The following is a 23429-nucleotide window of genomic DNA, read 5'->3' on the forward strand; positions in this document are numbered from 1 at the left end:
GGAAATGTAATTCTCTGCAGTACAGAAGGGTTGGGGATGAGGGCCTCTACTGTCCCTCTTTCTCAGCATCCCAGGTAAAGCTCATTGTCCTGACTAGTAAGAAAAAGGGTAAAGGTAGGCCCCTGCCTCCAAGGATGTTTTCTGAAAACCACAGTTTTGCTTGTATTCCATCTGCTGCAACTGCATTGTCTGGCCACACTGCGAAAGATTGTTTCTTGTGAAAAAGGGACACTAGGTCCTAGACAAGCAGCTAATACTGTTTTTGCTAGTTAGTATATGTGCCAAATATAAAGGCACCAGTACTAATAGAATGAAAAAGAAGCAGGCCAGCCATTTCCAGGGCACTTGTTGTGTACAGTCACATTTTCATTTCTTTAGGCAGTTTCAACTGTGTAGCACAGGCTAGTCATGAAAACACCGTGAAGCCCAGTCTAGCCTCAGATTCAAAATCCCCATGCCCCAGTCTCCAAGTACCCAGATAACAAAGGCACACCCAACACACTTGGTTTGTTGGTTTTTGTTTTGTTTTGTTTTTTGTTTTTTGTTTTAAATAAGGATTTGTGTACTCCTACTCCTTTTTTTTTTTTTTTTTTAAATCGTATTTATTTATTTATTGGCTGAAATTTTGATAAGTGAGTATGGCATTATGTCAAGTGTCTTAATGTATTAAGTTTTTATATTTCTAGTTTTGCTTTGTTTTTATTAGTGCTTTCCCACCTGATTTCTTTTCTTCTCTTGGGTTCTGCTTACATGTAAGGCCTGACTACCTTCACCCTGTGACTCTTGACCCTGTTTGTCCAGAACTTATATCATCACTACTATTGGGGTGAGGCTTGCTTTCCTATTAGCATATCATGTTTACCGGGGCAGTATTGCTTACAGCTAGCTGGCAGGTGCCTTACTTAGAACTTGTACGAAGCAGATGTTTATTTGTTTTATTTGAATATGTGGTGGCTGGGTGTGTACATATGAGTGCTGTCCCCAGGGAGCCCAGAGGGTACCTGATCCCCTGGAGCTTGAGCTATAGGCGCTTGTGAGCCACTGGATAGAGATACTTGGAACAGAACCGAGTCCAGAACTCACGGTCCTCTGGACCAGCACCATGCTGAGCCATTTCTCCAGCTTCCAGTTTCACCAAGTTTGTTTTAGTAGTAGAACGACGACAACAACAACAACAACAGCAAATCATCAATCAAGGCCCTTTTAAAATATATTGGTGAAGCCAGCCAGCCCGTGGGTTATAGCCAAGAATGCAAGTCTCTGCTGAAGCCTCAGATGCTATCTGTGTTAAGGCCTCTATGCTGTCTGCTACAAGCCTCTAGGGTTGGTGAAAGCTACTGGTGTGTTACTGTATTCCGAACGAATTTGACCTGGTAGTCAGGAGGCTGTTAGATTAAATATATAGGTAGGCAACAAATGGCTGTAAAAAGGATTAAAAATAGCCCAGGATAATTTATCCTCAGATCTGTAACATTCCAACTCTCCATGATTGTGACATTCTAACCAGCCCAGCCTTGTAATATCTTCAACATATGTAACTTTTTTTTAATTTATTTTTTTCTGGAAACTTCAATTCACAGCTGAATGAATGAAACAAAATTTTGCTCTGGTTTGGTACACCAAACAACATTATTCTTCCCTATCAGATGGTAGTAATAACATAGATATTTTTGGCAAGCAATGAAATAAAAATCACTAAAAGACACTTCCTTTGAGGGGGACTCACATACATGGGATCTTTCTGCTTTTTTTTTTTTTTTTTTTAGACAGAATTTCTCTGTGTAGCCTTGGCTGTCCTGGACTTGCTTTGTACACTGGGCTGGCCTTGAACTCACAGCAATCCACCTGCCTCTGCCTCCCAAGTGCTGGGATTAAAGGCGTGCGCCACCACGCCCGGCTGGATCCTCCTACTTTTAAATCAGTGGTTTCGTTAAGTGAAACGAATCAGTCTGAGTGTTTGAGTTTCTGTCCCAAGACTTAGGAAAGGCTCCTGGCATGACACATGGATCCAGTGAACCAGGGGGCCTGGGTAACTGCTGGTACTCTCTGTGGGACACCGCTATTGCGTGTGTGATGGCATAGACCCATAGGTTCCACTGGACCTGGGTGGGGTGCTTGGATGCATGCGTCGCGACCTCCCCCAAAACTGTGATTGTTTGACTTAAAACTGTTGATTGGCAGGGAATTGTCTGTCTAACCTGGAATGACAGTGAAGCTTTGCGGGGGGGTGGGGGTGGTTATTGTTGCTGTTGTTTGACACATGGTGGGACCATAGGAACTATGAAGCCATTAAAACTTTACTCATCCAGGTTGCTTTGGGGCTTTTCTGAGCGTGCTGTAAAAAGGAAATGGGACCTTCACTGTGCCCCACAGTCAATAACGAGTTAAAAGAAACAGATACGATTTTAGGAAACCTGTTTGTTTGTGAGTGTGTGTGTGTGTGTGTGTGTGTGTGTGTGTACATGAACTTGTGGGTGCAGATGCATATGCCTCCTGCAGCCAGAGGAAGAGCCATCCATCTTTGTGTGTGTGTGTGTGTGTGTGTGTGTGTGTGTGTGTGTGTGTGTGTGTGTTTAGCAAGGTCTCTCATTGGCACAGAGCTCACCTTGTAGTCTAGACTGGCTAGTCGGGAACTCCCAGAGAGCTGCATGTCCCCGCTTCCCTGGTCCTGGGAGTGAGGGCTCTACTACCAAGGCCAGCACTTTTTTATGTAGGTTCTAGAGATCCAGCTGAGGTCATCAGGGGGCACACATGTTACCAACGATGCTATCTTCCTGAGCCTCTTTGGAAATCCTTTTTGTGCCCCATCACGAAAATAAGAGCCAGTTTTTGTACTGGCTCTTATTTTCACAAAATTAATGGGTTTTTTTGTTTTGTTTTGTTTTGTTTTGTTCTTTCCTGCTTAGATCATAGATGAAGTCCTGAAGATGAATGATGACCCCAGGGTGCATGGCCTGGCCCTTCAGATCTCTGAAGATTCATTGAGCAACAAAGTTCTCGGGGCTCTGAAACCAGAAAAAGATGTGGACGGGTAAGAGAGCATAAAGGAAAGCAATCAACAGTGACCCATCTTGTTGATAAGTAGCTGGCTGCGGTGATTTTCTCCGCACCCCCCGCCCCCGCCGTCTAAATTTCTAACTTGTGCAACTCTATCAGTAATTAGTAAAAAAAAGAAATCGTTTTTAATAGCTTAGAAGGTTGAGAACTTTTAAAATTCTATGAATGAAAGTCATGTATCTTGGGAAACGCACATCTGTTTGGAGATACCCTGCACTGTCATATCCACTGAGCAAGCTCCTGATTTTCTGACTGAGTCTTTGGACAGGAATAATCCTCCCTGGTAATTCTACCAAACACTGAAAAACAAAACACAAAACACAAAAAAACAACCTGAGACCTGATTCCTCAGGAGCCCCTCAGCCTCCTTTACTCCTAAACTGGTTGAGGAAAAAAAAAAAAAAACAGATGCTTTTATTAATAATATGAGTTTCTACTTAAATTTTGAGGTGGGGGAAGGAATTGTGACCAGTGGGTGTTTTGTGGGATTCTGTGGTATGACGTAGGCACCCTAGGATAGTGAATGCCGTCATCTGCAATGGGGGAGCAGTGTGTTTCCTAGGGACTCAAAGCTCCACTTCCTTTTATGGAAGCAAAAGAAATACTTTGTCCTGCAGCTTAAAAACCAGCACTTAAGGGTTGGAGAGATGGCTCAGTGGTTAAGGGCACCAGCTGTTCTTCCAGAGGTCGTGAGTTCAATTCCCAGCAACCACATGGTGGCTCACACACAACCATCTGTAAGGTGATCTGATTCCCTCTTCTGGCCTGCAGGTGTACATTCAGGCCGAGCACTGTACACATAATAAGAAGAAAATAAAATTCTTAAAAAAAGAAAGAAAGAAATGCTTTAAAATAAACTACACAAAACAAAAAAACCAAAACAAGACAAAGAAAAGAAAAGAAACAGGTTAAGGTTAAATAAAAGTGTCCGGAAAGCCTCCATCAGTGATCTGGGCCAGTTACCAGTTTGTGGTAGAATCTGTCAAGAAAGACTACAATGTACCTAAAAAAAACCAAAAACACAAAAAAAAAATTTTAAAGTTAGACTTCTGTGAAATGTGTCTGTCCTTCAGCAGCTGGATTGAGAGCTTGGTGCCTCACTGAGCTACCCTGTCTTATGCCACTCCATCCTTTCCTTATGACAAGAGATAGACTCAGGCAAGGCTTAGAGTGTTGTTCTGGGAGGCCTGGGGTGTAATTCAGAGGGAGAGTGTATGCGCAGGTAAGGCACTGAGTTCTCCAGGATAGAGATATGTGTGGATGGATAGATGGTATGTTTGGATGGATGATAAAAACCTGCAGTTCTGTAGTAGAGAAATCATAAAGCGAGAAGATGCTGCAGTGGACCAGGAAGTGGTAAGGTAGGAGGATGTAGTTTCCAACCTTTCGTACAATGAGAGAGAACCATAGAGACCTTCTGAATGTCTTCCTGTTAACTAGTGAAGTAATGTTACAAAGTAGCGTTAGTAACAAAAGTAACGAAGATGTTCTGGGCGAGAACACCTTCTCTGCAGCCTGGTCCTAAGGTCCTTGCTCTAGATTTGAGTGGAGAAAGGCTCATGGAAGTCACTGGTAACAAATATGTGGTTTCTAGTTATTTTTCCCTTAATTTCCCATGGAGATGAGTAGGTAAGCCAAGTGGAAGTCTCTGGGTTGATAGACTCAATCGTGAGGTCTGAAAGCGGACAGTTGATTGCCAAGGTGTCAGGGCCTAGCAGCCATTGACGGTGTCTTTGAAGCCGTGAAGTGCAGCCCTGCATGGCCTCGTGCTGGGTCCTAAGGGGTTTCCTGCACTGCTCTGAGAAGCTGGTGGCCTCCATTTCCTGCTTCCTCGTCAATCATCCGCTTGCTGTATTTGGGACTGATCCTGGGATGTTTTCTACGCCATCACTCATCTGTTCTCGTCCTTTCTGATTCAGGGTGACTGATGTCAATCTGGGGAAACTGGTGCGAGGCGACGCCCCTGAGTGCTTTGTTTCACCTCTGGCGAGAGCTGCAGTAGAGCTTGTTGAGAAATCAGGTCTGGAATGATCGATTCTGTTTATTAGGGTTTTTGTTTTGTTTTGTTTTTTCAATAAGGATGTGTTGCTGAAAGATCCTAAATGAAACACAAAAAAGAAATGCTATTTTCTACTTACTGCTATTTAGATATTTTTTAAAAATATAACTTGTTTCTGAAAAATTCTAGTAACACTTCTCTCAAAGTGCTGCTCAATGTTGACATTTGTCTTTCAGCTTGTACTTGTGGGTGTAAACAGACTAACTGAAAGCATTTTCTAGTAAGATTAATAAGTATGGGACTGGAGAGATGGCTGAGAGGTTAAGAGCACTGTGTGTGTTCCTTCCAAAGGTCATGAGTTCAATTCCCGGCAACCACATGATGGCTCACAACCATCTAATAATGAGATCTGGTGCCCTCTTCTAGTGGGCAGAATGCTGCACAAATAAATAAAATTTTTAAAAAAAGATTAATAAGTATAAGAGAGATGGCTACAAATGAACATTTGTAAACATTTTAAACATTGACTTCTCTCAAAAAACAGTTGAAATAAGCATAATGAAAATGTCCTCTGATTCAGCAGATCTGTCACTCTGAAGGTACAGATGACTCACAGTTAGAAGTGATTCGACAAAGCAGGGGGGTTTGCATAGAAAGATTCCAGGTGAGACTGCTTCCATAGCCAGCAGGATTCAATTCCATACATTCTTCTTTTGACCTCACATTCCTGTGCCAGGAAAATAGAGACAAATGTTTCATCTTTTTTGATTACTGAATTTAACTAATAACTACTGTGTGCCCTGGCTGGTTTTGTGTGTCAACTTGACAAGAGTTAAGAGTCATCAGAGAGGAAGGACCCTCAGTTGGGGAAATGCCTCCATGTGACCCAGCTGTAAGACATTCTCTCAGTGAGTGATCAATTGGGGAGGACTGCAGCTGACAGTGGGCGGGGCCATCCCTGACTGGTTATACTTCCATAAGAAAGCAGGCTGAGCAAGCCATGGGAACTGAGCCCGTAAGCAACACCCCTCCATGGCCCTTGCATCAGCTCTTGCCTCCAGGTTTCTGCTCTGCTTGAGTTCCTGTCCTGACTTTCTCCAATAATGGACTATGATCTGGATGAGTAAACCAAATAAACCCTTTCCTCCCCGACTTGCTTTGTGGTCATGGTGTTCCGTGGCTGCAATAGGAGTCCTAACAAAGAGACCATGGGGGTAGCTTACATATTTAACGGCTTCCTAACTTGAGAACACAGAAGCTCGACTTTTCTTGGCCCCAATTTGCAGAGAAAAAGCAGATGCTCCTCCCCCTCTTGAACAGGCAACAGGCAAAATTCCAAAAATATATGGTGAGGTTCTATTAGAAGCTGAACTTCCACCATGTACCTTTTAGCCAGCAGCCGTTAAAATGAGTTCTGTGATCTAGCCTTGTATGTCCCTTCCTGCAGGCCTTTGCCAGAAGCTCATAAAGGCAAATTACAGTTGGTACTATGTTTGTCAGGAACTGTAGACAGGAAATGAGCCAGAAGACTCAGAAACAAAGGTTGTGGAGGGAGAATCTGGTTTCTTAAACCCTCTTTCCTAGCGCACGGTCAGTGCACTGTGTTCTTGGGACAGCAAGTTCTCTATGTATGTTTTTCTTTGTCTGTTTTCCTGATTATTTTTTGCTCAACCCACCTCTCATTCCTCTCAGACCCTTCCCTACTAATCTCTCTTCCAATTTCTTGTTCTTTTTGTTGTTGTTGTTTTTGTTTAGTTGGTTTGGTCTGGTTTTTTGAGACAGGGTTTTTCTGTGTAGCCTTGGCTGTCCTGGATTCACTTTGTAGACTAGGCTGGTCTCAAACTCACAGAATCCACCTGCCTCTGCCTCCCAGAATGCTGAGATTACAGGCATGTGCCACTGCAGTTTCACATTCTTTAAGGAAGTCTACTGAATGCGATGAGTGTTATCCAAATGCACATGGGCTGTCCACTGTAGAATGGGTGGCCTACCAGCCCCCTCCCCCCAACTCCTGAAAAAAACCAATTTTCTTTATTCTGGTAGCTGTGGTCTGCCTGTAGCTTCTTAACTAGAAGTGAGGCCTGCAAGACCCCATCCATGCTGGAATGTTGACTAGTTTTGTCCTCTGCTGGCAACCACAGCTCTTGAGAGCTCATGAGCTAAGCTGTCACCTCCAGCAGTCCACCCTGACCTCTGTTTATCATCTTCCCAACCCCCTCTTCTGAGATGTTCTCTGAGGAAAACCACTAAAAAGATGTTCTTTCCGTTAAAGCTGTCTGGGAGGAAGTTTCTGTGGCGTGGGTTTTAATATTGAATTTCTATTGGTTGATAGGGATGGTCACCTTGGATGGAAAGAAGATGTTGGTGATAGGGGCAGCTGGGCCCCTGGAGGCTGCCCTGCAGTGTCTTTTCCAGAGAAAAGGATCGATGACAATGAGCTCCTCGTGGGCAGCACCTCAGCTCCGAGACAAGGTAGGCCTCACACGGGACACTACAACTCTGAATGCCTATTAATAAAAAAGAAGAAGGGCCTGGGGATGTGTAAAGTGAGCACTGAACAGGACGTTAGAGGAAAGACTATAGGGAAATCTTTTTGTTGTTGTTGTTGTTGTTGGTTTGTTTTTTTTTGTTTTGTTTTGTTTTGTTTTTTTTTTGAGACAGGGTTTCTCTGTGTAGCCTTGGCTGTCCTGGACTCATTTTGTAGACCAGGCTGGCCTCGAACTCACAGAGATCCACCTGCCTCTGCCTCCCGAGTGCTGGGATTAAAGGCATGCGCCACCACGCCTGGCTCTATGGGGAAATCTTGAAGGGGAAAAGTAGCAAAAAGCAAAGCCTGTCTCCGTGGCTCCTTCCTACAGCCCCAGCATTTGGAAACCTGAGACAGCGGTTCAAGGCCAGCCTAGACTACAGATGAGGCTCTATCGTAAAAATAAAATAAAAACAACGAAGAGCAGTTATTAATGTGGTAGGAAACAAATGTCTGCGAGAGACATTTCTGTTTCGACCCTGATGTTTTCCTGCCTGAATATATCATAGACAAATTCTTGGACATACAAACAAGAAGCCATCGTCAGGGGTTGGGGGGATTGTTCAATAGTGAAGCAGTTGCCTCGTCTGCATGTGGCCCTAGCTACAGTCCCAGCCCAAAACTGAACAAAAGGGGAAAATTAGAATAGAGCAACACGTTTGTTATACAAACTAGGAAATCGGCAAAGTTGTACGGGGCAAGATAGGAGAGGAGGGGGTCCATGGGCGCCATTCACCTTGGAGTACCAGAGAAAGGAATGGAGTAACAGCTATCATGGGAATCCCTGTTGCCCTTGACATGACTCTGAGAATTATGGAGTGAAAAGCTTTTATCCTACACTTTGGGAGGAAGGGGCGAATGAGGCGCTCTCCCTTCCCCCCTCTGAGGACTTCTCCCCTCCTCTTGCTCCTCATCTTAGCCTCTGTTCCTGCCCTGCTCTCTCTGTGCTCTCTCCTAGAGTCAGCCTTGGGTGCTCGCCTCAATGAGGTCGTTTGTAAGGCCACTAGTTTTCAGTGCACGATGGAGGCCATTGTATTAGCTCTTCCTGGTTTGTGCAATGGCCACAGGAGACAGTCAGTCAATGGAAAGCACTTAGCAGACTATGGGGCTTGTAATTGGGGCCCAGCAGGTGGTAACAATCTATCTTTTAATTCCTTGTCTTCTTCCACCTCTTCTTCCTTGACTTATCGAGTTTCGTGTGATATATTTAATATTTAATGTTCCTGGTTTTTTGTTTGTTTGTTTTACTACTTATACATAACTGAAGAAAAATGCTAAGCATTTTCTGCATGAGTTTACATATGGGTGAACTTTAATGAAATAATACCTATTAGAAAGGAGACTAAGGGAGCGAGGCAGCTCAGTTGGTAGAGTGCTTGCCTCAACGTGCACAAAGCCCCGGGGTTCAGTCGCCAGCACGGCATGCCTGGTGGTGCCTGCCTGCAATCCAGGTGCTCTGCAGGTGGGGGCAGGAAGGTCAGATGTTCAAGGTCAGCTAGAGAACCTAGCTTGAATTAAAGAACTAAAGCACTGCTATTCTTGCTACCCATGAATCACCGTTCTAGAGTATAAAACTGGAGCAAAGGGTAGCTAGCCATCAACATTTACACTAATGGCGACTGTCAGCCTAGCCACGCTCACTACCGGCCTGAGTCTGACATCTCAGCATTTTGGGTAGTAGTTTACTACCTGTGATTGGAAAGGGATGAAGAAGAGACCATGCCTATAACCCCAGCACTCAGGAGGCTAAGTCAGAGAGATTGACTCAAGGTTAGCCTTGGCTACATAGTGTAATATGTGAGCTTGGAGGAATCATTTATCTATACTTTTTAATTGAGACTTTAAAAGTCATTTCTAAGCCGAGCATGGTGGCGCACACCTTTAATCCCAGCACTCAGGAGGCAGAGGCTGGCGGCTCTCTTTGAACTCAAGGCCAGCTTGGTCTACAAAGTGAGTCCAGGATAGCAAGGGATACACAGAGAAACCCTATCTTGAAAAACAAAACAAAAACAAAAAGTTATTTATAATTTGGACTCATGTCCTAACATTATCAGGGCCTATATTTTAAGAGAGGCAGTGTTTCTTTTTCTTTTTTATGAGTCTTTTTGCCTGCGAGTAGGTATGTCTGTACACTACATGCATGTGGTACCTCCAGAGGCCAGCAGAGGGCGTTGGATTCCCCTAGGACTGGAGTTACAGACAGTTGTGAGTCTCCATGTGGGTGCTGGGCATTGAACCCAGGCCCTTTGGAAAAGCAGCCAGCATTCCTAACTGCTGAGCCATCCTTCCAGCGCCAAGTATTTGTTTATCTTTTTTAAAAATTTATTAATTTATTTATACAGTATTATGCCTCATGCATGCCTGCATACTACAGGAGGGCACCAGAGCACATTATAGATGGCTATGAGCCACCATGTGGTTGCTGGGAATTGAACTCGGGACCTTTGGAAGAACAGCTAGTGCTCTTAACCTCTGAGCCATCTCTCCAGCCCTTGTTTCTTTATCTTCTTTTTTTAAAAAAAGATCTATTTATTATTTATACAGTATTTGCCCACATGTCTGCCTGCCCACCACAAGAAGGCATCAGATCCAAGAACAAAACAAGCAAACAAACAAACAAACAAAAAAGGCACCAGATCTCGTTACAAGTGGTTGTACGCCACCATGTGGTTGCTGGGAATTGAACTCAGAACCTTAAGAAGAGCAGACGGTGCTCTTAACCTCTGAGCCATCTCTCCAGCCCCACAGCCATAAGGTTTATGTATGAGAATAAGGTAAGAAGATAATAGGGTATCAGGCAGCAGATATTATGTTATAGAGTTTATTAAATGAGCATGGGGGGAGAAGGAAAGGGAGGAGTGGCACTCCAGAGAGAGACAGACAGAGACAGAGGAAAAGAAAGAGTAGAGAGAATAAGAGTTGTTTCTTTATCTTAAGGACTTGATTCAAAATCAGGGGTGGTACCATTAGCCCGTTTTCTCATGTCCAGTATGTGGGCTTGTGCCTTTCTATGTCTGAGGTACTCTGTGAAGCTTTTAGTTTTAGAAAGCAGCAGTGAATTCTAGCAGGACCTTGAATGGCAGTTATAGCTCCCTGCATCAATCACTGGGACCAGCAGGGCCTGGCAGTGAAAAAAAAATATCCCACAATAAGCCAGTAGTGCGATGAGCTCCTGACCTTCTGCGCCTTCCTTCTGTCCCGGCCCAAGGTGAACTATCTCTGTCTGACATAGCTTCCCACTGTGAGCCACCCGCCTGTATGTCACTCTGGAGCCCTTCCGGGCATCAGATCTGTGTGGCAGTGTGGCAGCTCTTGTGTACAGCTGACCATGGCTTTATCCAATAGGGGCCTCAGAGCCTGAGAACAGTGGAGCTGGTCATCTGGATATGGCAGAGAAGCCAAGAGAGAGTCTCTAAACAGCTTCCTTTGGGTGGATATGGCAGAGAAGCCAAGAGCCAAGCTGTCTCTAAATAGCTTCCTTTGGGTGAAAATGTGAAAGTTGTGAGTGTGCATGTGTGCTCACGAAGGGTATAAACGGAATTAGCATGATCTCCAGTTTCTGGCACCTGCCAGGGGTCTTGGAATATATTCCTGCCTGCAATAATGGTGGCTTCTGCATGCTGAATGACACCTAAGACTATATGTTACTCGTAAGACACGGGGAATGAGGAGCAGGTTAGAAAGCCCTACATGCAGGACAGGGGTCTCCGCCCACAGCTGGAATGGTAGCTTGGCAGGTGGATCTACCTGAATGCCACGCTTGCTGATGTTAAGACAGTTCAGGAATGTGGTCTTGGAAGAGAATGAAACGTGTGTGTGTGTGTGTGTGTGTGTGTGTGTGTGTGTGTGTGTGTGTGTGTGTTTTGTTTTTGTTTTTTGTTTTTGTTTTCTGTTTTTGTTTTTTTTTTGAGTCACCACATGAGGGCAGCCTACTCAAGAAAATTCAAGTACAATCATTTTTGCTTCACTCGGCCCCCTTCCTCTCTCACAGACTGGAACCTCCTGCCTGCTTAGCTTGGCTTTCAATGAGTCACTGCCCCTATTTTGCACCGTAAGACCTAGGATTTCTGGTTTGGAAGCAGTAGCGGAAGAGGAAAATAAGCCTTGCCCTGTGCTGAACAGCCTTGGGAGAAGATGCCTTCCCCGCAGCTGAATGTTTTCACAGCTGTCCAGAGACTTTGGCTGGCTATAGCTGCGTTTTTGAAAAACAAAGACATTTTTTAAAAGCATTTTTTTATTATGAAAATAAATCACCTGGACTCTTCTCCGAGGCGAAGCCCATCTCAACTCCAAAGAGGACTGACTCTGGAGCGGTGGCGGCTTTTCCAGAGACTCTGGGGGTGGTGAACGTTCCTGTTCTCACATATCTAAGAAGCTTCTCTTAATAATTGATAGGCATCTTCCTCCTTGATCCTCCGTGTTACAGCAGTATTGTCGTGAATCTGAGACACTTGATTTTAGCCAAAAGCCTAGGAAGTGATGCCAGCATTCATCACTTTGTCTCTTTTATTCTGCTGTATGTGTGTTGATGTGTGTGTGTGTGTGTGTGTGTGTGCGTGTGTGTGCGTGTGTGTGCACGCGTATGGGTATATAAGTATATGGTTGTATGTCGGTGTATGTGTGGGTATGTAAGGGTATGTGTGGGTATGTAAGGGTGTGTGAGTGAATGGGTGTGGGGGTCTATATGAGTGTGTATGGGTGTATGAGTGTGTGGGTGTGTGTATGTATGGGTGTGTGTGTATGTGTATGGATGTATGAGTGTATGGGTGTGTGTCTATGTGTGTGTGCCTATGTGTGTGGAGACCAGAGCACAACATTAGGTGTCATCCTTAGGCCCTGTCTGCTCTATGAGATGGGCTCTGTCGTTTGCTTGCAGTTTACCAAATGATCTATGTTGGCTGACCCGTGAGCTTCAGGGGCCTGCCTGTCTCCACCTCCTCACTGTGGGATTACAAGCACATGTCACCTTGCCAGACTCAAACATACGAGCCTTTGGGAGTCACTCTCATTCAAGCCACCACAGAGGCCTTCAACAGAGCCAGCACCAAGCTCTTGAACCTGAAAACTTAGAAACCATCTCAACTTATCTCCAGTCTCTCTCGGGCATTTTGTTATAGTAACTGCAAAGGAGCTGACACAGATACTGACTATACCTGAGGTCTGCAGGGAGTGTGAGCATGAAGGACTGAGGTCTGACTTGACCGAGCCCTGCAGAAAACAGAATGGACCTCCATTCGGTAGCTTTAGATCCTATGCCTGCTGGAGAATGCTGCTGAAAGCTAAGAAATTTGCTTTGAGGTGCATCCTGCACTCCACAGACATCTCATAATGGTGGGGAGGTTGGCTGAATGCTATCTATACTTTTCACATGCTTATGAGTGTAGAGCCAAGTCTTGGCCGGTCACATTTGAGTAGGGCTGAGACACCCCCCACCCCGGCCCTGACTTTTCTTACTCTCCTCCCCACAAGTGTATCATCTTCCCAGACCCTTTGGCAGCAGAGTGATGGGGCTGACAGATAACCCATAATCCTGGCGTTGAAAATCTTGTCACTGTGGGTTTCACCTTGGTACCCAACCTCATCTTGAATGAGAGATGCTTTGGCTTGGGTGCTTGTGGGTCAAGTGGAACATGTTGGGCGTTGCAGAGCTCTTCTCCTTTGGGAGTTCCACTGAAGCCATGGTTGGAGCTCAGCTGGAAGATGCAACTGGAACAGCCTCCAGCTGGGTTGAGTCCTCTGGAGCCCAGCTGCACGCAAAAGAGATGCTTTAGAAATCAGAGATGTGTTTGAAGTGTTTTTCTCCGAGAGTTTCATTTCTCCTCATTTCACAGAGACACTTAAAAAACAGTACTTACAGAAAAAAGGAACAACATGGGTCTTTCACATTTGAAGGCTCAAAAGTTGTCTGGGATTTTAGAGCAAAGCTCCATTGTCACAAACTTTAAATTTAGCACACATAGTATGCTTAATAAAAGGGCTTAAAACTGAACTGGAATTTCTAATATATTGTGGTGTGTGTGTGTGTGTGTGTGTGTGAAAGGTTAGGAGTAGGTAGAATCAGGGCCTCCCAGCCTTTCGAATGGACTGGGTCACTGAGTTAGACCCACTGGTCTTTTCACACTTAGAGCAACATGGTAGACTATTAAAAGCAGGCTGTTGGTCAGTATCATGGCCACTGAGAGGAAAGCGAGGCTCAGAAGAGACTTTTAGAGACTATAAGAGTTAAGAACAGATATGTGGGGCCGGAAGGATGGGTCAGCAGTTAAGAGTGTGTACTGTCCTTGCAGAGGCCCCAGGTTCAGTTTACCACAGCTAAACACGGTCTTCTGGCCTCTGCAGATACCTGCATGCCCGCAGTGTGCATAAACTCATGCAGGCACATGTACACACTCGCAAATAAACCAATCTTTTTGAGAAGCTGGAAGCTACCACAGTTTCCTCCCCTGAGTACACATCACTTATTCCCAAAGCACCTGCCCAACTCAGCAACCAGGGCTTTACTATTTTATCACTTCAACTCTTTTTTTTTGGAGGGGGAGTTGTTTTGAGACAGAGTTTTTCTGTGTAGCCCTGGCTGTCCTGGAACTAGCTTTGCAGACCAGGCTGGCTGTGAATTCATGGAGATCTGCCTGCCTCTACCTCCCTACACCTAGTAAGCACCTCTTATTCCAACTCTTGGTAACCCCAGAGACACAGATGCAGAGACACAGAAAGATAGGCAGTCTGAAGGAAACTGAAGGCGACTCCATCCCCTAGGCTTTGGACTTGACCTACCTCCCAGGCTCCCTGCTAGGAAACAGTGGTCTGCACCCTTTGAAGGGATACGGATGGCACCTGGTCGGGTATGCTGACGTGGTGCCTGTCATGTGTGGGATGGGCACCAGATCACTTCATGCTAAGCCAACATCCAACTTCTAGAGAGTGTGAGTGTTGGTGGGCACCGGAGAGCCTGGTCACTGGACTATCTTTGACCAAGTCCATTCAGATGTTGGCTTCTTGTACTTTTTGCTCTTCCTTCAGTCTGATCACGTGACTTGTCAACACCAAAGAAGGAGCTGATTGGATTTTTTTTCTTTTAAAGCCAAAATATCAGCCTGGGTTGACGAAGGGACTCATGAGATCCAACTGAAACATGGTCAAGGGGACCATGCAGATCAGCAGACAGAGGAGCCACACATGGTTCACAATATAAAGCCGAGACACTGAACGTAGGAGAAATGGCATAGTGATCCGATAATAAATCTGTGGGGCAAATGTAATGAAAGCAGTCTCTGTTTCCACTTTCCCCCTCATAGCTGCCCTCATGTAACGTGCCCTCCCTATATCATACAGGCAAATTATTCTGGTTTCAGTTTTGGTGGGTTGTGCTGCAGATGTTCAAATCCGGAACGCGTCCTCTCGGACATAGCATTGGAGATGGCGGTGTAGCGGTCTGCTGGCTTTGAAACGTAGCTTGACAAATCAGGAACATCCTTGTGTTGCTGGAGTGCCTTTCTCTATGGGAAACCTGGTTGGGGCCTGAGATATGTTCTCCAGAGTGTGGTTTGGGTTTAACCTTCAGGCAGCCCGTGTCGCTTTGCAGTCACCCGTGGCCAACTGCAGCTGCACCCTGAGTCGTCAGAGTCCAGGTGTGGAAGTCGGATCCGGAGATTGCACAGCAGAGTGCCCTTATCTGTCCTGAGAGGCTGGGGATGTCCCCTTCAGTCCACTCTCACGTCATTTGTGTTTTCCCTCTTCGATGTAAATGGTTTCTGAGGACAAAACGAGATATTTAATGGCATGCTCTTGTGCATAATCTGACACACACACCATCTGTTTGTATAGACAGCCCATTTCCTAGTCTTTCTGGTATGTGTGTAAGTCACTAGAAACCAGGTATTAGGCTCGCCATGGACTCTGGAGCCCGACCACTGCTGGGAAGCAGAGTGCAGGCCCAAGTCCAGGTGATTGACTCCACCTGACGTGTCTCTGGCTTCCTCAGCCCTCTGAGGAGCAGCTGAGGCCCAGAGAGTTCCTCCAAGAGAGCAGAGGCAGAAATCCGATCGGTAGATGTGCGATGGGAGGCTGGGAATTGGAAAGCGTAAATGCCAGGAGATGTAGAGCCCCAGTCCCCACGGCACCAGCTGCGTAGCTGAATGTGAGCATGTTATGTGCATTAAGATGTGTGGTCAGCGTGAAGGTGCATCCTGAAGCCCACCGTTTTCCACGGAGCCTTTACCACGACACACTCCCTCCCACTCCCCCTCCCTCCCTCCCTCCCTCCCTCCCTCCCTCCCTCTCTCTCTCTCTCTCTCTCTCCTTTTCCTTCCTCCTCCCCTCTTTTTTTCTCCTCTTTCCCCCCTCTGCTCTACTTTTATTTTTTTTTCTTAAGACTTTGAAGAAAATTATTTTATGATCTCTCAAAGCATATTATTGAATTTGAGGCTTTTTTCTTCCTCCTCCTCATCGCCTTCTATTATTTGTTTTGTTTTTTTGAGTTTTCGAGACAGGGTTTCTCTGTGTAGCCTTGGCTGTCCTGGGCTCACTCTGTAGGCCAGGCTGGCTTTGAACTCACAGTGATCCGCCTGCCTCTGCCTCCCGAGTGCTGGGATTAAAGGTGTGCACCACCACGCCCCGCTCATCACCTTCTATAATTTCCTCTGTCTTTTTAGGGTGTTTATTATTGTTATAGATAGATGGTGATAGTGGTGGTTTTGTGTGTGTGTGTTTATGTATGTTTCAGTAGGTTCTCATGTCGCCCGGGCTGGCCGCAAACTTGCTTTATAACAGTGTTTCTCAACCTGTGGATCACGGCCCTTTCGCAGGGATCTAACCTAAGACCATCTGCATAGCAGATGGTCTTTACATTACAACTCATTACAGTGGCAAAATTAGTTATGAAGTAGCAATGAAAATGTTATGGTTGCTGGGGGAGAGGGGTCACCATAACACAAGGAACTGTATTAAAGGGCCACAGCATTAGGAAGGTTGGGAACCACAGTTCTATAGCCAAGAGTGACCTTAAGTGTCTGATCTTCCTGCCTTTACGCCCCAAGTTCAGGGACTATAGGCGTGTGCCACCATGCCTGATTTTATGGAACCTGCCTTTCCTGCAGGCTAGACAAACACAAAAGCAACGGAGCGACATCCCCAGCCCTGTCTTAACTTTTGGCTATATGAAATTTACTTCAAAAGAGATTAACTGTCTATTCTAGCATTTGGGGGCATAACCGAATAGCTTAGACAGGCGATAGGATGATGAAGATTTGAACCTGGGGACGTCTAGGAAAAGGAAGGTCCCTTTATTATCCTTTTGGGGGATACTGCCAGGTGTATGCTGTAAGGATGACTCTCTGTGTCCATTTGGCTTGTAGTCATTCTGAGTTATGAGATAAGTCTTGAGGTTTTAAAAAGCCAATGATGTGTTTTTACTGATCACAAGAGAGAGTAGACAACAGGAACATGCTCAACTCCTGACAGGGAAAAGAAGTCTCGCAGGGTGAGGTCACTGGGTGGGCACCAAGAGGGGGAACTACCTTTGGCTATGACTCTCATCCTCTATCTTGCTGGAGTCTGACAGTGTCTGAATGGAACCCTCCGAGCAGCCTGGCATTTTAAGTCCGGTACATCTCTTTCCATGTTCCTGGTTCTACTACTGCAGGAAAGTATGGCCGTTGCTTTCACCAATAACAGAGCAGAGAGCCTTATGGTACCTGCTCGGCTGATTTCAGACGTGATCGGGTATGTTCGAGGCTGTATGGCCCTAGACTCAACCAATTTCAATGATAGGCTTCTAAATTTTAAAATTTCATGAGTAGACAAGGTCTCAGCTAATGGACAGTTGCACCAGCGTGATCTCTCCATGCGCAGCCTGCACACACCACACGAGTGGGAAGAGTGTGCCCACTTGCTATGGTAAAATTGCCCATCAATTCCTAGTTGCCAGGAATGTAGTTTTGGTTTCTAGTTTGTATGACTACTGGGAATGGTGTAAACCTCAACCACACCCCTCTCCCTTACTCTGTAGGGCCACACCCCTTCTTTCTAACGCCTCTGCCACATCCTGTGCCCCACAGCATTCCCATCCTTAGCTCCTCTCTTACTAATGAGTATCATACACACGCGCGCATACACACCCACACACCGCGCCCCAAGATGAACTTAGGCATCTTACTCAGCCTTCTGCTTCCACTTTCACTCTATGGGGGTGGGTCCCAGCTGGTCCCCCGGGTCCCCACTCCCCACTGTTGAATCTCAGTTCCAGATCCCTCAGATGTGTTAGTCACCTTTCCTTCATCCTCCCTTGGCCCATCCTAGTCTCTCCTCCCGAGAAGCCATCCTGAGACCAATCTCAGACAGTGGAGACTAGTCTGATCAGCTTTGTGTTTTGTTACATTTTTAGAAGTATGTTTCTTCAGCAATGATACATTTTAGAATTATAGCTTGAGTGGGGAAAAAGCACTTTTCAATGTTGTCAAATTCCTGGTTTGTTGCTTTTTGAGATTCAGGGACAAGCCGGGCGGTGGTGGCGCATGCCTTTAATCCCAGTACTTGGGAGGCAGAGGCAGGTGGATCACTATGAGTTTGAGGCCAGCCTGGTCTACAAAGAGAGTCCAGGACAACCAAGGCTACACAGAGAAACCCTGTCTTGAGAGAGAGAGAGAGAGAGAGAGAGACAGAGAGAGAAAGAGAGACAGAGAGAGAGAGAGAGAGAGAGAAAGAGACACAGACAGAGAGACAGAGAGAGAGAGACAGAGACATTCAGGGACAATAATTGAATTTTCTAAGAAACTTCAAAGGTATTTTAAAGCTTCCAAGTTGACAAGGAGGCCACAGATCTCAAATCGACAAGAAGCTTCTCTTGTCTCTTGCTTCTGTGCTTTTACTATGATATTGACCATCAACTGGTGAATGGATAAGGAAAATCTGGCACATATACAGAGTGATTCCAGTTCTAGCTCTAGAGGACAATGAAACCCCAAAATTTGCAGGAGAATGCATCGTCGGTGGAGAATGTATAAAATTAATTGTGATCACTTGATCTCAGAAAGGAAAAAAAAAGAACATATTCTCTCTCATGTGGATCTTAGCCTGCAATACATGCATGTATATGTATAAACAGCTGTATGTGTGTGGGTAGGATGGCGTTGGGAAAGGAGAGCAAGAAAGAGTAAGTTTTTAAAAGATAGAATGTACACATATGAATGCACATTAGTGACTGTCTAAGCAAAACGTGACACATTTACAATGCAAGTGGGCCGTGTCCACATGGAGATCCATGAGGACGGCACCTTACTGTGAGACCTGGATTTAAATTCCATTTTTCACTGTTTGACTATTCCTTCCTGTAGGTGGTAGTCCTTTACAAGCATGACTAAACCAAGTATGTTTTATTCTTTAAATGTGAGTTCTGTGTATCCAAATACCTATATGCTGTTAAGAAAACATTAGCAATTTTGGAAATATTAATGGTTTCTAAAATAAAAGTAACAGGGGCTGGAGAGATGGCTCAGAGGTTAAGAGCAGTCGCTGCTCTTCCAAAGTTCGATTCCCAACAACCACATGGTGGCTCACAACCATCTATGATGAGATCTGGTGCCCTCTTCTGGTGTGCAGGCGTACATGCAGGCAAAACACTGTATACATAATAAATAAATAAATCTTTAAAAACTAAAATAAATAAATAGATAATAAAAGTAACACTTTCCTCCTCCTCTTCCTCTTCCTCTTCCTCCTCTTCCACTTCCTGCCCCTCTTCTTCCCCTTTTTCTCTTTCAACTTTTGGCTCTTTGACACAGGGTTTCTCTGTGTCCACCTGACTGTCCCAGACTCACTTTGCAAACTCAGAGGGACCCACCTGCTTCTGCCTCCTGGGTGTTGGGATAAAAGGTGTGAGCTGCCACACCCCGCAAAAGTGACAATTTCTTTAAAAAAAAAACAAAAAACAAAAAACAAATATGAAATTCTTTTTAGTATGATGCTAAGGGGTCGTGAGGGAGCCTCCCCCCATGCTACACATGGTACTCATGGACACTCTCGTCTCTGTACAAACGGCACTGTGGAGAATCTATAGTGGGGCCTTATAGGATCTGGAGAGCCGCTGAGCCTTCTGCTAGAAGTTAGAGGTCAAGTGAGAGGCCATATGAGTGTGGCCAGTCCTCTCCTTCCCCTGGTAGCCCTCTCTTCAGTTTGTGTGACAGTTGGTGGCTGCCACCGGTGCTGACTGAGATCCCAGTGTCCATCCAGACATTAACTACTCGTAGATCCTTCCATTCCAAGGTGTGGGGCGAAATAAGTAGCTATTGCATGCTAACTTTTTTCTCCTCCTATCTTGGTGGCTTGCCCTGTGTCTCCCCATCCTGTATCTCAGTGGCTTGCCCTGTGTCTCCCCATCCTGTATCTCAGTGGCTTGCCCTGTGTCTCCCCATCCTGTATCTCAGTGGCTTGCCCTGTGTCTCCCCATCCTGTATCTCAGTGGCTTGCCCTGTGTCTCCCCATCCTGTATCTCAGTGGCTTGCCCTCTGTCTCCCCATCCTGTATCTCAGTGGCTTGCCCTGTGTCTCCCCATCCTGTATCTCAGTGGCTTGCCCTGTGTCTCCCCATCCTGTATCTCAGTGGCTTGCCCTCTGTCTCCCCATCATGAAGACCCAACTCTAACATCTGCACCCAGGGACAGTGTTTTGACTTTCACACCCCAGCTACCCTAACAAATGAGATGAATGGGAATTTTTCGTGAAGAATCCTAACCTTCATTTAGTCCTATGTTTTTAGTATGATTTTAAAAGTGTGTCTTTGCTGGGGAAAACAGTTTCCTGCTAAAATTTTTGTTTTCTATTTTTAGGTAGTGTTCTGCATTTGAACATATTCTTAACTGGGCTGGGAACATTCAAAAGATGTGGAAGCAAGTTTGATAACTCTCAGGTGCAAAACAAAACAAAACAAAACCCACAGTTCTTAAAAAAAAAAAAAAAAAAAAAAAAAAAAAAAGAAGAAGAAGAAGAAGAAGAAGAAAAGTTTTCAACTTAAAAAAAATTACACTTCTGTGTATTTATTGATAGTGCCAGGGTGGGCAGGCGAGGCCCTGGAGTAAGGAGAACTAGCACACTTGCCCCAGCATGGTGCAGAGGTCAGAAAACAACTTGTGGGAAGGAGTCCATTCTGTAATCCCACTACGTGGGGCTCCGGGGATTGAACTAGTACTATCGGGCTTGGTGACAGGAGCCCTTACCCATTGAGCATCTAGTTAGCACATCAACTGTTTGGGGGGATTTGTTTGATTTGGTTATTTGTTCTGTTTTAGCTTTTGATCTATCAAACCCAAGACCCTCATTTCAAAACACGCCGTTAGAAGGAACTGACGTGTCCCTTCCAGCCACGATGATGATGGGGCTGTTGTCATTGTGGTCTCCTGTCTTTAAATGCATTGCATTTGCTAAAGAGAAAGGACCAAACCCTCACGTAGCCTTCCAGATCACTTCTGCCTACCCCCCTCTGTATTTGCCGCCCCGCCCCGTAGGGATCACTGGAATAGTTTTCACGTTATCTAAGCCACACTGCACCCCACATGCTCCGCATTAATGTCCATCTATCTGTGTCTTACTATTGTTTTAACATTTGGTCCTCTGCCTGGGGAGTGGGTGGTTCCCTCTAAGCTACACTATTCCAACCTCCGCAGAGAAAGCAATATTTTGTTATGAGGTAAAGTTTCAAGCCAGGCCCTGGCCAGGGTCTTTCCCATGTGGGAAGAGGGAAGCAGGAACAGCCAAGGAGACATAATTCTCCTTGAATTTGAGCTCATTAAAATCTTGCCCCGTCCTCAGTGGGCTATTTATTGATCTAAGCATCTAGCGCTTTTTCTTTCCAGAAAGAATTAGCATCTTATGCCGTGGTCATGGCTAAGGGAGGGGCCTTTTGTCCCTTCTGTGCGGGATTAACTGCCCCCTGGTTTCTTATTAGTGCATCTGCTTTAGAGATTGTACGTTGGTACGTGGCTGAGGAGCCGGAATGAGATTGCCAAGATTTATAGGTAATGGAGAAAATGGGTTGTATCAAAGACAGCACGTGCGAAAACCTGAGGGCCCTTAGGGGACTAGTTGGATGCTATGGTCCCTGGCTTTTCCCAAAATGAGCACTTCTGCATTGTTCTCCTAGACATCCTTTCAGTAGGTGTTTTAACATATCCCGGTTTTGCTGTCTTTGTGCAGGAAAAGCTAGCAAAGTGATGTCTCTTATCTGTTGCTCCGGAGCCGGCCTTAAACATTTGCATTTCCTTTGAGAATCGCTGTGGCTGAATTTATGACAGTCATTTAAGTATGTAAATGAGGAATGGCTTTTTGAAACAGATGTTTACAATCGTCTTTTCCACCCCAACACTCTTCCCCTACACATAACCTCACCCACAAGGCTAGCTGCCTTTTTCAGATCTGTCTACAGAGATCATGCACAGCTTGAACTGGTCAGATTGCGGGGGCTGTTGGCTCCACACGTCTTGGTGCGGTTTAACTGTGTCACGGCCGTGTCGTGGTAGAGGAGGAGGAAAGGCTGGCTAGACAGTTGTCTCAGCAGGGGTATCTCTTTTCTTCTCTTTCTTTTGAACTCTCTCTCTTTTCCCCCCTCGCTCCCCCTCCCTCATGTGTGTGTGTGTGTGCGCGTGCGCGCACGCGTGCCTGTGCCTGTGCCTGTGCACTCATTTGAGTGTGAGCGAGGCCACAGAAAGCATGTGGAGGTCAGAGGCTCAGGTTCACCTTGTTTGAGAAGGGATCTCTTTGATGTGTTGCCAGTGTGTGCCCCAGTCTGCCTGGCCCACTCATTGCTGGGGGATTCCCCGGTCTCCACCACCTGACTAGCCATAGGCACACTAGGGTTCCAGCCACACCACTAGGCCTGCTTATCTGTGCATTTGGGGATTTGATCTTGGGTCCTCATGCTTGCGCTACAAGTTCTTTCCACTCTGAGCTATCTTTCCAACCCTCTCTTTTGTTCTGAACATGATTACTCTATAACTGGGTGACTTGCAGAGAAGATAATGCTTATATTCTGTATACACCAAGGGGGCTACTATGAAGGTATTTTGGTTTGGTTTGGTTTGGTTTTTCAAGACAGGTTCTCTCTCTATATATAGCCTTGGCTGTCCTGGACTCACTTTGTAGACCAGGCTGGCCTCAGACTCACAGAGATCCACCTGCCTCTGCCTCCCCGAGTGCTGGGATTATAGGCGTGCGCCACCATGCCCGGCATGAAAAGATATTATTAAAGTCCCATTTCCTTGGTAAGATACGTTAGCCACGTTCTGCTTATACTGAGATGGGATTGAATGCAGTTGGCCCACGCTTTTCATCTGTGCCCGCAGCTTGTCTGTAACTTTGGAGTCATCTGGCATCAGCAGGCGCCGGTCATGTCTCTGTGCCATAGATTATTGTGTGTGGTCCTTTCTTCTTAGCTTCAAGAGGCAGACGTTGTGGTCTTAGGCTCCCCTAAGCCAGAAGAGATTCCTGCTGCTTGGATCCCCTCGGGAACCACTGTTCTCAACTGTTTCCACGCCTTCTCCTCAGGTAAAGGGCTCCACCTTGGTGGGGCGGGGCAGGTTGGATGGTTGGGGGAAACCCGTCCCCTTGCGTCTTTGGGAGAGAATGTATTCTTGAGATGCTTAGCTGCTGTAGGTGTGAGGGACAGGGCAGGAGAACGGACTGTTGGTGTACCTACCTGTGGAGGAGCAGTGGTTCTCAGCCTGTGGGCAGTGACCCCCTTTGGGGGGGGGTGTCAAACGATCTTTTCAAAGGGGTTGCATATCAGATATTTACATTATGATTTATAACAGTAGCCAAGTACCAGTTATGACGTAGCAATGAAAATAGTCTTATGGTTGGA

The 23429-nt window shown here is 45.7% G+C and overlaps 1 protein-coding gene across 1 annotated transcript in view; it reads left to right on the forward strand.

Moving 5' to 3' along the window:
• Window positions 1-23429, forward strand: part of Mthfd1l (methylenetetrahydrofolate dehydrogenase (NADP+ dependent) 1 like) — a 184621-nt gene that overhangs the window by 13262 nt on the left and 147930 nt on the right. The window contains exons 5-8 of the mRNA XM_051164179.1: window positions 2907-3031; window positions 4977-5077; window positions 7389-7528; window positions 23002-23113. Of these exons, the coding sequence (XP_051020136.1) occupies window positions 2907-3031; window positions 4977-5077; window positions 7389-7528; window positions 23002-23113 (478 nt within the window). The remainder of the gene's footprint in view (window positions 1-2906; window positions 3032-4976; window positions 5078-7388; window positions 7529-23001; window positions 23114-23429) is intronic.

This window comes from Acomys russatus, chromosome 21 (genome assembly GCF_903995435.1).
Source record: "Acomys russatus chromosome 21, mAcoRus1.1, whole genome shotgun sequence".
NCBI classification, from domain to species: Eukaryota; Metazoa; Chordata; class Mammalia; order Rodentia; family Muridae; genus Acomys; species Acomys russatus.